The 14,618-nt window shown below is 39.8% G+C and overlaps 1 protein-coding gene across 2 annotated transcripts; it reads right to left on the bottom strand.

Moving 5' to 3' along the window:
• pank4 (pantothenate kinase 4 (inactive)) lies at positions 1 to 13,867 on the bottom strand. Of its 2 annotated transcripts, XM_046382235.1 has the most exons (19): positions 13,671 to 13,865; positions 13,129 to 13,211; positions 12,679 to 12,887; positions 10,871 to 11,054; positions 10,021 to 10,113; positions 9,738 to 9,891; positions 8,143 to 8,324; positions 7,923 to 8,004; positions 7,256 to 7,356; positions 6,003 to 6,158; positions 5,588 to 5,700; positions 5,029 to 5,116; positions 4,253 to 4,404; positions 3,453 to 3,508; positions 3,156 to 3,205; positions 2,744 to 2,848; positions 2,559 to 2,659; positions 2,344 to 2,412; positions 1 to 1,661 (listed from the first exon to the last, which is right to left on the bottom strand). In XM_046382235.1, exons 1-19 carry the CDS (start codon positions 13,792 to 13,794, stop codon positions 1,412 to 1,414), a joined length of 2,352 nt encoding a protein of 783 aa, XP_046238191.1. In that variant the 5' UTR covers positions 13,795 to 13,865; the 3' UTR covers positions 1 to 1,411. The 2 variants fall into 2 exon arrangements, 1 of the variants encoding a protein (XP_046238191.1); XR_006842635.1 differs by lacking the exons at positions 1 to 1,661; positions 2,344 to 2,412 and having other exon boundaries at positions 2,744 to 2,814; positions 13,671 to 13,867.
• Positions 13,868 to 14,618: the final 751 nt, after the last annotated feature.

Raw genomic sequence — 14,618 nt, 5'->3', positions numbered from 1 at the left:
TAAAAGTTTTCACAATTTAATTAAAATTGATTGTCAGGAGAATAATACACAAAATTGTGCTTGATGCGCTTAACTGAAGTAATGCAAATGAATTATATATATACATATATATTTATCTATATGTATAGATATATATATATATGTGTGTATGTATATGTATATATATGTATATACACACACATCTGTATATCATATGTACGCACATATGACAACAATATTGCAATTTGAGTCCATATGTCAAGCAACTGCAACTTTGCCTTTAAAATCAGATCCTGCTTTGAATTCATATATCTACAATGAAGTCACCAAAAGATTCAGCTGCTTCACAGTCACACAGTGTGGTTTGTTACAACTACATGCTGCAGTATTATTGCCATCAAACAATTGCATTTTTGATTTAGGGATGGATTATAGCTTGTGCTTAAACATGCCAGTTAATTACAACGAATCCCTGGACTCATGCCACAGCCAGTTCAGTGACCAAAAGTTCCAAGTGATGCTTTGATTAGACAGTAGGAATAGTTGACCTGAAATATGCAGTGTTAATTTTTGACACCAAGCACCTTGGGAAAGATCTGAGAAATCATAAAAACCTATGTCACAGTAGAATAGTGCCACCTTGTGGAGGAACATGACCAAATCTCATTGTGATAAAGTGCTGCCTCTTCCACTGTTCAAAAGTTTTCCCTGATGCACTTTGACAGCTACACAAGTGATAGTGATTCATTTCTTAATCTCAGTTCATTCACTGGCAGTAATAAAACACAGGAGATCCATGGATTCTTCCGAGACTATGGCATTAGACTGCAGAGAAACAGAAGCAGACATTTGTGGAATCATAGCCTTCAACAGGAATTAAACACGATCTAAATGAATGATGCTTTTATCACATCAGCCTCAAGGCACATGAAATAGTCTTTATCGAAGAAGTGTTACCGCTGAAGGCAGTAATTAATGCTCTCTCTCCAACACACAAACACACTCCAGCAAAAACAACACATTTGCCCATATGGTTGCACAAGGTTGTGTGTTGGCAGCATGTAAATGGCTGATGCAAAATATTACAAAACAAGTGTGAGAGTTTTTCAAATTCTAGATGCTGCATGAGATCAATCGGCAGTAATGACTGTAGCAAACTAAGTGACTGTACAGGGTGCTGGACAGAGGCCTGCAAAACAATGTAAAACATGTTCATAAAACAAGCACTAAAATGAACAGTGTTTGAAGATTAAATGTAAAACCTCTCTCTTAATGATCAATGTTAAAAACTGCCTAACTTGTACAATCAGCTTTGCAATCAGTCATTCACTAAGTGGCAGCATATGATCACTGTCCTTACATTCAGTGCTCCAGCTAAACCAGTCTGGTTGCTCATCTTCGGTGTCCTGCTCAGACTCTAGCTCTGTGGGGCTCATGATGGCGTTAGGACGTTTGAGTGCTGGCTGGATTTTCCAGCAGGTACCTCATACTTGAAGACCACACTGAACAGTTTTCCTCCCAGTCGGTCGGCCAGCCACGAGTTCTTGATGACAGCCATCTTGAGGCTCTCGCAGCTGAGCATGGCGTAGTAGTTGGTGTGAATGGCTCGGCCCATTCCCTCAATGATCACCAGGTCGGTTTGTCGCTCCCGCACCACCATCGCCAGCACTTTGTCCAGACGGCTAGGGATTAACACAGAATAAAACAAATTAATATTTTTGCTGCATTAAATGACAAAAAAGACATGAAATCTCACGAATTTAATGAAATCTCAGATTTTTAAAAGTGAAAGCGACCAGACGAAACTCAACCATCCCAATATGACACGAAGTACAGCATCTACGAAAAAGGAAAACTGAAACTATCTACAATAAAAAACAGAAAATGACAAAGTGTCCTGGTCATCACACAATATCCTGACAGGAACAAACTGCCATGGTGATCATATTGGTGAACTGAAGTGTCAGTCACAGCCTGTCTAAACTGCTGCAATCTGGCAAGAGATACAGAAGTATCCACTGCCACACTACAGAACACATTTCTTTCCCCAGGCTAAGAGACTTCTGAACTCATACGCCACAGCCATGAAAAACAGTTAATTTCTATGAGTTATTATTTATACAGGCATCGATAAAATTTCTGATTCTGTCAGTAGCAAACGGGAATACAAACTTCAGGTCGAAACAGAAGCCTGTAGTAAAACTATAAAAATAAATGAATCTAAGCATGTTCATTTTTATCCAGATTTACAGTATTTTCACTTCATATATGTTTCTTTTATTCTGCCACAGCAGATATTAGGCCACTGTTTTCACAGGCTGAATGGTACTGCTTTTAAAAATGTTAAATTGCCAAATAACCAACCTCAGATCCAGGCAGGGTGAACTGGAGCCACTCTGCACCAGCGTGAGCCTGTCCTCCCTCAGCCCGGCCCTAAACAACACGCAGAGCACAGGTCACTAAACACCTTCTTCAACATGTGATCAGACATAGAACATTATGTTATCGAAGTTATACAGGATAGGCAGTAAGATTATAGTGTTTCTTCTCAGTCTGCCCTGCCCATCTTTAAAACTCACTGAATCACTGGATCCATAGCTGCGATTCGTTCGGTCAATATTTGCAGTTCACCATTAGTTACATCGTTCAAAGCTGGACCAGAGTTGCTGGCCAACACAACCTAGGTGCAGATGGATAAAAAGGTATATTGATGTTTTATTTAGCAACATAATCGTTTTTAAATTATGTTGCTAGATTTCCTTACCTCTGTTCCTCGAGAGAGAAGCTCTCTGACAAAAGGGATCACCCCTAGAATGATGTCTACTCCACTATTATCTACGAAAAACAAGGCACACTTATGAGGAGGACCCTGCAAGAGAAAACCAGGATGGATCGTATTCAAGCACTAATCATCACGAGCAGAAACACTGTCACAAGAATCTGAAATATTACTAATGAGTGCTACAAAGCTGTTTTCCCTTTGTGCTTTATCTTGACATAGTTGTGTCTGGCACTGAATGTATTGAGGTTGTGTGTTTATTTCCCTCTGTGCTGAACATCATGTGCGTGTACTCATGGTACCATCCAGAGCTTTTGATAAAACCACTAACCTCCCACCATAAATGCCACAATGAGTAACTTAACTTTGAAATGAAAAAGCAGAGAAAGAGCCTGACCTTTAGTCTCTCAATCCACTGATCATAGGAATCAACAAGCCATGGTCGCTCTGAGAAGAAAACCCCCAAAAAATTCAGTTTGAGGTACCACTTCTGTGTACCAAGAGTGATTCTATAAGTCTCTCCATTTGACAATATTTACTTTACCTATTATTACTCAAAAAGACATTAAAATATGTAAAAATAATCAAGTAGGTCTAATGTTTATCAGTGTATCAAAAGGTTTAAGATCAAATGTTTAACAAATAAAACAGCTAAAAAAAAAGAAAAGAATATAAAGAAGATATATTTATATACCTTCTAACTGTTGTTTAGCCTCCTCAAACCCAAACTGAGAATCACATTCGAGGACGCTGCAATGACAGGAGAGATTGAATCTAAAATTTACCAAGATTCAAGATTCAAAGATTCAGAGATTCAGAGCATTTATTGTCATATGCAGAGTAAGGAAACAGGTTTCCTCGTGCAATGAAAATCTTACTTTGCTGTCCACACTGAATGCCATTAAAAGTTAAGCAATACTGAAAGAATAGTATAATTTAACAAAATATGCAATTTGAGAAGAAAAGTAAACATAAAATATGAAGTAAATATAAAGGTAAGGTAAAGTAAGCTATATACATGAATGTGTCTGTCCAACCTGCATCCTAGCCTGCAGATAAAGTGTTACTGTCTCCTCTCAAATCCTTACCTATTCATTACTTAAAGAGCAGTTCTGACCAAGAATAGCAAGCCACTGCTGACCTTTTGGCAGCCCAAAGATAAGATTACTATGATTCCTTGTGAAGAAACTTACTCAAAGCTTCAAAGGGCCACAGAAACTGAAATCTTAAAGAAATATCTGTTCTTTGTTGGACAATGAATAGTAGCAGGCCTTAGGTATTCTAATATTCCATTTACATTCTATTCGGGGTAACTGACTGACGAAAACAACATAAAATGGCCAAACACATTACCACAGTAGTAAAAAAAATCCCAGTTCAAAGCTACTGCAGTATGAAACTTAAGTAACCAGAGGTTCTCCCACTACCCACAAACAGAGAGAACAGAGCAACCAATCAACCAGGCTGCTCACAGGATCTAACTCCGTCACTCACTCTGTCACAGCCTTGGCTCCCCAGTCGAAAACATTTCCCGCCAGGACGCCCCTGACCAGGGCGAACTGTCTCTCCTCCCAGCTCAACTCCTCCAGGGAATTCACTGCCTTCTGGTAATACCTGAGAGCCATGTCATTCTCCCTCTGTTTAATCTACAACAGAGCACAGATATAATACAGCTAGTCTGAACAGAATAAAAGGTTGGTCATCAGAAGCATTCAGAGTGGAGCTGCCACAACTGGTCAATCAAAAGAAAATTAGTTGCCAACTGTTGATGATAATCGATTAATCACTTGAGTCATTTTGAGGCAAAGCTGTCAAACATTTGCTCGTTTACGCTTCTTAGATGTAAGGATTTGCTGCTTTTTTGGTTGTAAATGAAGAGTTTTTAGATTTTAGACTGTTGTAGATGTTTGGACAACAGAAACAACTTGAAAATATCACTTTGACCTTTGGGAAATTGTGACGAGCATGTTTCACAATCTTGACATTTTACTAAACAATCTTTAAAATAGCTGTTGGTGGCAGCCCTAACTCAGAAATGTGAGAAAATGTGGTTTTGTCAAAACCTAATGTATCACCTGAATTCTAGATTAAGTTATGAGGCAAAAAGAAACAGTCTGTGCAACACCATGAGCCTGTATAAAAATCTGTAAACGTATTATATATATATTAATTCTATTTGACAAATCAGAACAGTAAGAGCCAAACCAGCTGTGTGGCCCACAAAAAGAAGACAAAAGAAAAGAGAATAACTCAGTAGATTTCACTCAGACCTTAGAGTAGGGATCAGGAAAGTTGAACTCGTTTAAACAGTGTTCCCTCGTGTCTAACAGACTTCTGACAGTGAGGGATCCGTAAGCACTAGGTGAGAAGAGAAGCACTCTACATTAGCAAGAGAGAAAAACACACACACACAGACACACACACAAAATGGGGCTGGGGTGGCTGATTCAATGCACGTTTCACTGGTATTGACAGTATGTGGCTTGATGGAGCGTAAAGAAAAATAAAATAAAACTGGTTTCTGAAAATCTGGCATTTGGGAGCTTTTTGTGTTGGATTTTACTGATTGTTGTTTACTCTGCTAAATCACTGACAGAATTAATACGACTGACACATACGTATGCACTGCACCCGACTCCTAGAAACAGTAAACAGATTCAACACCAAGAGTTCCCCTTTTCATTGACAAAGCAGAAGAGCTGTTACAGCAGGTATGAAGACATCAAACTACTGCAGACGCTGAAGAAAAGAAATGAGGTACAGTTTACTAAAAGCAAGCTCAGGGTCAAACACAAAGGCCCTGCATGCAAAAACCAAATCAGTTCTTACAAAGGCTGATGGCGGAGGGTCTGAAGCTTGTGTCTGTATTTCTGACTGAACTTCTCGGCTCGCTCGGCTGCCTCCGGCATGTCAGGCTGGCTCGCAACAGCTCTCTTAACCACCTGCTCCGAAAACAAAAGAACAGCGTTCAGCCACGTTTGCAATCTCTGTGGCACACAAGCACCGAGTGTGGGAAAAAAAGCCTTCGAAAGGCTGAACCGTAAACACCAAATGTAATATCTATTTCAAATACAACACACGTTACTCAATGCAGCCTAATACGTAAAGGGTAAATTTTGTTCTTCAACCATACAAACAATCAGTTATGAAATGGATTTTTCCTTCAAAGATAACCTTGACCAACATTGTCTGTTAATTTCAAAATCTGAAATACTGTATTCCAAATCATAAACTGCCCTCCTACCCCATCTAGGGCCTCTTCGAAGCAGGACAGCCAGTATTCACGGGCCACAGCATCCTCTGTGAGGTCCATAGTGTCGGGGATGTAAGATGAAGGGTCCTGCAGCAGTGGCAGATTCACCAGCTGCCTCTCCAGACGGTCCATCTCCAACATGTCAAACTAGACACAACAAAGAGACAGAGAAGACAAACGCTGTCTCTCTTGTCCATAAAAACCAGACAAATCAATGATTCTTTCTGCTCTTCAAATGCCAACGACTAGTCCAACTATCACTCTCAAAAACTTGTATTCTAGGAGCTACTTCACTATATATTCCTTTTTCTTAGCAATGCTGTGGATGGTTTCGCTTGTGTTACTATTTTCTCTTTATTAAGACAACAAATAAGCAGAGAAGAAGAAAAAGGTGGGAAGGTTCAAACAAGATTTGATCCAAAAAGCCAGTGGAAGACAGCAGATTCACTACTTGTACATGGATGCTTCATACATTGACAGAAGATTGCTGTGTTGTAAGTCCCCAAAGATGAAGATGAATATTTCATTTAAGACAAGCATCACTTTTTGCCAGTTTGCACTCATGAAAACTAGTTAATGAAAACCGAGGAAAAAAGGAGGAAACTCAGTGGTGAGAGCAGCTAACGCTAAGGGTTAGGTTACCAACTCCTGATGTTATACAGAGGCCTGCATGCATCACACCAAGGAATCAAAAAGCCAAATCGAACGGTCACTTCTCATGTGCACAGCATATGACTGAACCCAAAAATTATGTAGTGGGGGACCAAACAGGAGCAAGATCTCAAAGCTAAGCTGAAGAAAACCTGCACTCAGGTCACTCTTGTCCTGGGGCAAGAGAACAAGGAGAATGTCTAAAGTGTCTTAAGTGGGATGTTTACAGCTAAAGAACTGTGAGCAGAAGCCACGTCATTAAACCAGGGCACACAAGTGAAGCAGACGGAGGTACTTACAGGAAACTGAAGGAGACAGTTAGGTAGACAGAGGAATGTGTGGAGAGAAGATGAAAAGAAAGATTATCAAAAATTAATAAATGTGTTTATGGGATGACATGTACGGATTCAGTGAGGACAGTGGTGATGGAAGTTCAAAACTAAGTGTGAAAGTTCAAATGTAAAAAATATCAGAAAAACCACAGAAGCAGCAGAAGAGTGAAAATCGGTCAGGAGGTTTAAGTGGCCCCACATGGTGCATTGCCCAGCTTCGGGTGTTCGAGTTTGATCACTCTCCTTCCTCTGCAGACTCACCGTTCCACTACGCGCACGTTGCATGGGATTCATATCTGGAGAAACGCTCATCAGGCCTGAGCTTCCTGCGTAATTCTCACCCCAGCTGTACTGGTTTGGATCTAGAGGAGAACAAGATGTTCAATTATGATATATTCACAATGTTACATTTGCATCATAGCACATTTTATTAATATTTAAGTTAAGCACTGAAAAATATTTCTTCTATCGTGTCTATACATTGCAGTTAAGTGTTTGTGTTTAGACAGACAAGCAGTGAAACAAAAGGTGCAGTCAATTCACTACTGAAGTCCAGGGATTTTATGCATGCCTGAAGTCAGAGAAAGCATGCAAGAATTTACTTAATGCCATACTGCAGGTTTGCATGAGTGAGGGAGGACTTGCATGCTGTTTGTGAAAAATAGGTGACTAGTTTCAGGAAATTTGTTGTCAAAAAGACAAACTACATAATACACTTTATATAACATTCATATCTTTCAGTCAAATATTTATTAATAAGTAAGCCAGGTGACTGAAGATAATAACGTGTGTTTGTAGGGTTTGTCTTCAGTGCGCATGCGTCGATACATGTGCAGCCTGTTACAGACGCTCCCGATCTTTCTCACTTTCAAGAATTTCCCTCCAGGGATTAATAAAGGAATTCTGATTCTGATTCTGATTCGCTTACTGTCCTCCTCTGCTCCTTTGAGAAATGCTCCGATGGCTCCGAGATAGCCTTCATGTCTTAGGAACAAGGCCTGAACTTCACCCTACACAAAACAGGTGATAACATAAAAATCTGGGACAATCAGGAAGTCTTGTCAATCAGCAGCACTCACTATGTCATTTAACGCTGCAGTCACACCTGGGGAGGAGTTTTGTTTTTCATGCAGAGGAAGTGGTTTTACCTTGGTGAAGAAGTTGATGCTGTAGGTGATTGTGTGCATGGTGACAGGATGTCCTCTGATGAAGAAGCCTCCAAAGTAAACTCTGGACAGGTTGTGGAGCTTGGCATACAGACAGGCCAGCTGCCCGATGTCGTTGCTGATCATATGGAGTAAGCTCTTGGCCATGTCTTCTTTAGAGAACTCTACAAATCAGGAGAGTCATATAAACATAACTGCACAATATCCACACTGCAAAACTGAAAAGCTGTCTGAGGCGTTGACAGGAATGATATTTGAATATAAGTGGTAAGGTATTGGCAGAACAATGGCAGCAATTCTTCAGAAAAACTTCTTCAAACCTATTCAAATTATGAAGCTTCTTACTACCATCCCTCTGTTCAGTGGCAGTACAAAGTACTACAAAATTATATGAGCACTGAGACAGCAACTGGACATCAATATGAAAATAATAAACTACTCAGTAATTGCTCAAGAGCAGCAGATGCACAGTAACAGGTGTTTCGATAAGCCAAGACAGCTGTGTCACTGGTTAAGTGCTGATACAACGCTGTATCACAACTGGGTGAGAGGTCATCAGTTCACTTCAACACAGGCTTACACTAAAACTGGACAATATAATACCTGCCTTGTTGAGAAGACATCACAGGCAGAAACATTTCGGACTTACTGACATCCTCTTCATTTTGTTTACATTTCAAGCTACACTCAATCTTCTGACTGACAAGTCTGTATTGTACAGTGGCAGTGAGTTAGCTCGGATTAAACAGAGGTTATGATGAGTTACAGCAGTGGTGGGTGAGTGTGGAGATGACTGTTGCATGATGACTGTGGATAGACGGGAAGTGGATTATACCTGCCGCATTGGTTTTCAGTGGAAATTAAATTACAGTGACAATGGGCTCCCACCACTGAATTTTAGTTTTAGAAACAATGAATCTAAGCTGACTGCAGCTGCTGCCCTTTGAAGCAAACAAACAAAGGAAATTACAAACTTCTTACAGCCAACTTTCAAGTCCAGAGAAGATCAGTGCTGGATACTCAAAAAGACTTGAGGGTCTGATTTTATTCACAATCAATTTTTCAGCGCAAGATGTCTTCCTGATTTAATGAAAAGATAAAAGGGCACCATCTTCAGTGTTTTGCTCCAGTATACTGTGTGTCGAGCCATTCACTAGTGCACTTAGTCCACTGCGATACAATATGAAACATAACAATTCAGATAAATGCCTTTTCATTTTAAAAAGTTAACAGTAACAATTCACTTCATTTAACAAATTAATTAATACCAAAGCACCTCACAATGTAACGCCTGTATGCGAATAACAAAATGAGGGGGGAGGCGGAGTGCTCTGCTGCGTTGTTGTGCTGTTATTTCACGTCACCTGCAATGGAAAGCAGCCCTTCTGCTGCATGGTTGCACAAGGCGGTGAGAAGGTGTGAAACAGACTGAACATACTTATTTTCTTTACCTCAGAGCTGGTTTAAGTTGTTAAATGCTGCAGTGTGTTACAGTCTTTTATCACCCCAGTGTGGATATATACATCTATAACACTACAGGGCAGAAATAAATAAACAACAATGTGCCCATGTGTCACCTTTGTCAGCAGTAGCAGACTTTCCAAAACTGCTTGCAATAAGATCTCCAGTCAAGCCCAAAGACCCGTAAGATCCTCCGTAGATATCTTTGACAAGCATATCGACACTTGTGTGCTGCCCTTTAGAGGCCAATTGTAGCAACTCATCAAATCTCTACAGGAGAGAAAAAGTAAAGTTCACTAGGCTTAAGGAGACAAACTATTGCACTGAGGAGACATCTTTAATGGTTGACTTCAAAAGCAACAGCTTTCACAGTCTGACAGTAAAACTTAATTAGGATACCTTTGTTTTGGTGAGCAAGGCTCCAAGGCCCCAGAACGTTCCTCCGCCGATTGAGCTTCCTCCAATTCGCTCAAACTTGTCCTCTGACTCAACCTGTTGAAGAGGGACAGCAGAAATCGTGTGGGGAAAAAGCCTGTACATTCAGCTAAATGTATTTTTAAAAGGTCAGCCACTTCTACATACCCTATATTATACATCACAGGAGATAACACATATCTTGCAGTCAAACCTTCACCACAAGGCTGGACGTTGTGGCAAAATATACAACCGTGCGGATTCTTCATTTCAGTTTATTGTAATATATGATTTTTTGCCAGTTTGAAGAGCATCCTGAAAATGACTGAAGCTTGAAGAAAACAGACAGCTTATTGGTTAAAATTTAGACTAAAAATTAACATAAAATATAGACTAACATAATGTAAACATTTAACTGTGCAAAGAATACTTTGGTTTAGATTATATTTTAGGGTTAAAAATAAGTAAAACAATATCTGGGATAAACTTATGAATTTCACTTGCATGCATATTTTTCGGCACGGGTGCCCACAGAGCACAGAGGCAGCGCACTGACTGACAGCTGTGGAGATTATTTCAGCTGTGTGATAGTCGGATTTTATGCAACTGAATGCTTCAATCAACAGGATGCGTACTGAATGAAGAATGTTACCACTGATTTTGCTTCACAAATGACTTAAACAATAAATATATTATCAATTATTATAATACCTGGTAACTAATTCATAATACTTATCATTTAATCAAAACATTGTGTCAGCCTTTCTTTAAATTGTTTAACAGTAAGACCCATTTTGCTAATAAGCTGACAACACTCTGATTCGCTGGTCATTACCTTGACTATGGATACCCCAGAGCCGATGTTTACGAGCAGGTAAGGGAAAATGTCTGGTTGAGTGGTCTGAAAGCGGAACTCTGAGTCGGCGTGCTTGGCGTACACGAAAGCCTCGTGGGGTATGTTCCTCAGCACAAAGTTACAACCCTTGATGAGACAGGTCATCTCATCCTCTTTGTCCACTCTGCCACAGTGTAAAGACTCAGTTAGTTTGACTCATCCTTAACCAGCATCAGAAGGCTAACTGTTTTGTCCTCCGTCTGGTTAATCATGGAGTACATTGTAGAATCTCATTTTTACAATGCTACTTGACAGTTACATCTTTCTATTAGGGAAGCTGTGTGTTCACAGCCACAGAGACAGGTTTTAATTCCAAACAAGCACATAACAACAATATCACAGATTAAAGGGCTGTACGATGAAGGGAGCTTAAACTGCTCAAATTTAACTCAGGATTATCAAGGAAAGTCAGTGCTGACAAACTCTGATAGATGTTAAATGGACTATGACAGCAAATAAAATGTTGGTTGGTTGATGTGGTGTCAACTTAATTGGAGTGTTCAGCAATGCAGGTGGAATTCTTTCATTCATTCATTCATAGCGACTCAGGCTCCATAATTCTCCCCAGAAGAACTCAAGAAAATAATGTTAAGACTTGCAGAGTTTTAAGAAGGTAAGCAGACAAATTTAATGCTGTGGCAGCCAACAAAGCCAGGGAGGCTTTGGCAGGGCATTGCTGACAAAGTTAAACACATAAATATTCTCCATCATAATAATCACAAATTTACTAGAACACTCTGAAAATAGTGTGTTTGTGTGTGTAGGAGCGGGGGGTGTTCTCTCACACCACATCACTTCACTTTGCAAAAATGGGTCAACTTTGTCACAGCAGAGAGGCCACTGCCTGGAATGTATGATGCCTGGAGTGAATGACCAAATCAAATCACACTTCTCAATTGGATTTAGCAATAAGAAAATACTTGCAATTTTATTTCACAATCACCGTATTATCATAAGCAAAGAGCCATTGCTGTGAATTGGGCCAATTTTGAAGAAAACAACACACCGATTATTACTTATTCTCAGAAATTTGTGTGTTTAGTGAAATTTTTTCAAGGCTTAATATCCAATTCTGCTGGTTCATTGTTTTGAAACCTACAATAGCCCTAACAGGCTGATATGAAAATTGCGAAAACAAGTAGCATAAATGAAAATTATGCAATTATACACAGGGACTACATATCAGAAACTGACCCACATATTAAGGTCTACCCCCTGCACTATCTACGCTATGATTAGAAACGTACATAAGGTAATATCAAATTAACCGCAAAGATAACCTGCAGAAGCTTAAAGATGCAGTGTAACTTGCTGTGACAGTATACACTGAGTAAAACGTACCCAGACTGCCACAAAGATACGTCTGAAGTTGCACTGATAAGCCAGTCACCTCTTAGTGAAGTACTTCCCCTTTCTGTGAGCTGAATCAAAAGAGTAAAACTATTGCTGATTGCTGAAAAAAGGCTCTCAGTGCTAATGCCACATGGATCAAGTCTTCAAAGTGAAATCAAAACAAATAATGTCCAACAACCACATTTGTCCTCTGTTTCAACCTGATTCACAGGAAGAAAACAGGATATTGGTTTGTGTGTGTGTGCGTCAGTTACAGTAAGGACAAAGGACTATTGCTCATTTCAAAGCAGTCATCTGAAATATGCTAGAAATGTTCCCCCACTTCTGTTTCCGTTAGTACATGCAGTAGCTACAGTACAGTAGTGTACAACATCAAAACAAAAGCTAATACTCACTTGAGTCCGAGTTTCCTCTCGATGAGTTCTTTGAACTTGTGTGCCCCTCCACCTGTGGCTTTGATAACTTTGGTTTCCGTGTTGACCAGATGGTCTTTAATGAAGTCCAAGCATGTTTCAATATAAGCATTTTCAAATTTGATGAAGTGCAGGCGTGCTGTGACCTCTTCCTGCACAGATATTTCATAGAGCTTGTCACTGGGAGCCTCCTGTGACAAAGATGACAAAGAAACACAGAGGAGAAAGAAAACTCCATTACACCTACTTGTTTACCTATTGTTCGTTAGATTATATAGATAATAACTGTTGGTAGTGGTATTTTCAAATTAAGAAAAATCAGGCTTAACAAGAGATTATACGGTTTGGAACGTCCATGCAGTTTGGGTTTTGTGGGTGTAAGAGAACTTGGCACGATGTACAGGACAAACCAGTTTCTACAGATACATTTACCTTTGTAGCGTGGTCGAAAGAGCGTACTTTAGCCACTTTGTGTTGAACAGTCGAATAGTAGGCGAGCTTTGTGAGAGATCCACCTGTTAGAACAAAACAACATTGATAAAAGATGAAGAACCCCTTACACAATACAATACACAAGCGACACGCTGAATCAAGATCCAGATTTAAAACGAAGGTTTAGTAATCTGTGAAATTGGGTAAACAGATACAATAAAAACCTTAACACACGCTAGCTAGCAGCTAACGTCTGTTGTTGTCAAAGTTGGTCACTTTGTCTGGCACGCCTTCGCTTTATCAGATAAAAATAATCCTGAAATCTCATCAGGCCTCCATCTTGACGTTAACAGATTTGCTGTCAAACGACTTAAAACAATACACGATTTTAAGCGGCTAACATTTAGCTTTGTCTTATATACTTTCATCTATCAGAAGTCTTATGTGTACTATCAGGAGAAGGCATAGCTGTTCCATGAGATTAGCCCCGTTAAAGCAAAAGTGGTAAACAAAATAAAGAAAACGTTTATATTTCTAGGTACCTATGTCTATTGCGAACCGCTTTGCGTTTTCCAGATTGCGGAATATTTCGTCGGGCGGAAGCGTAATGCTTTTATCCATGGTATTACTACTTGTGCTGCTGTCAAGTCGAACACATTCCGCCATGGTCGACAGTGGTTTGACGCTGCGTGCGTGGCGTGCGTGCGTGCCCTGAGTACTCCAATCAGCATTCACGTACAATCTGAGGAGGCGTGCGTGTCCTAACTGTGAAAACAAACATTTGTTCATGTATTGGGCTAATGACGGCTGATCAACCCAAGAGGAAAAATGAGCATGAACTGTTTTTAGGTAGTTGACGTAATCGGTACATTATATCAACGTCTTAGACATATGATATGATGCGACACTGTTTGGTGACTCAGAATCCTTCTGGAATCTCATAAGTTTTATTGATGTAAAGTTACCCATGTGTTGTAGCCAATTTAGACTAGGTATGTTTGTGTGTGTGAATGTGGGTGTGTGGTTGGTGAGGCACTGTGGTTGCTGTGGGTTACCTGCACACCTGTGGGCATAAGTGGTAATCAGTCACAGGTTAGATAAGGGAGACAGCTGATCATTCACAGGGGGAATGAGGATCAGAGGAAGCCACGCAGTTTTTCAACCGTGCCTGTGTGTGTGTGACGTAGGAAATGGTTTTTGTGTCACAAGTTTTATATTTTTGTCTTTTGTATGAGCTTGTTTTAAGTCTTTTGGCACCCGGATTTTTGTAGGTGTTTTTTTTTTTAGAGATTTGTAAGTTAATAAAGTGTGTAAAAAAAAAATACTATGGAGGACCTAATTTTTACACACTACCATGAGTTGGAAATGGCTTCAAATTCCCCCAAGTGGCATTTTTTGTAGCTAGACTGCCACTACACCATGATTGTGCAAAAGTCTTTGACACTGAAGCAGTCATAGGCTCAAGAAGATTACTTTTTTTAGATTTAAGA

Source organism: Scatophagus argus, chromosome 3 (assembly GCF_020382885.2).
Source record: "Scatophagus argus isolate fScaArg1 chromosome 3, fScaArg1.pri, whole genome shotgun sequence".
In the NCBI taxonomy this organism is placed as follows: Eukaryota; Metazoa; Chordata; class Actinopteri; family Scatophagidae; genus Scatophagus; species Scatophagus argus.
Note: the sequence above shows the minus strand (reverse complement) of the source record. Positions and strands in the feature narration are given on the sequence as shown.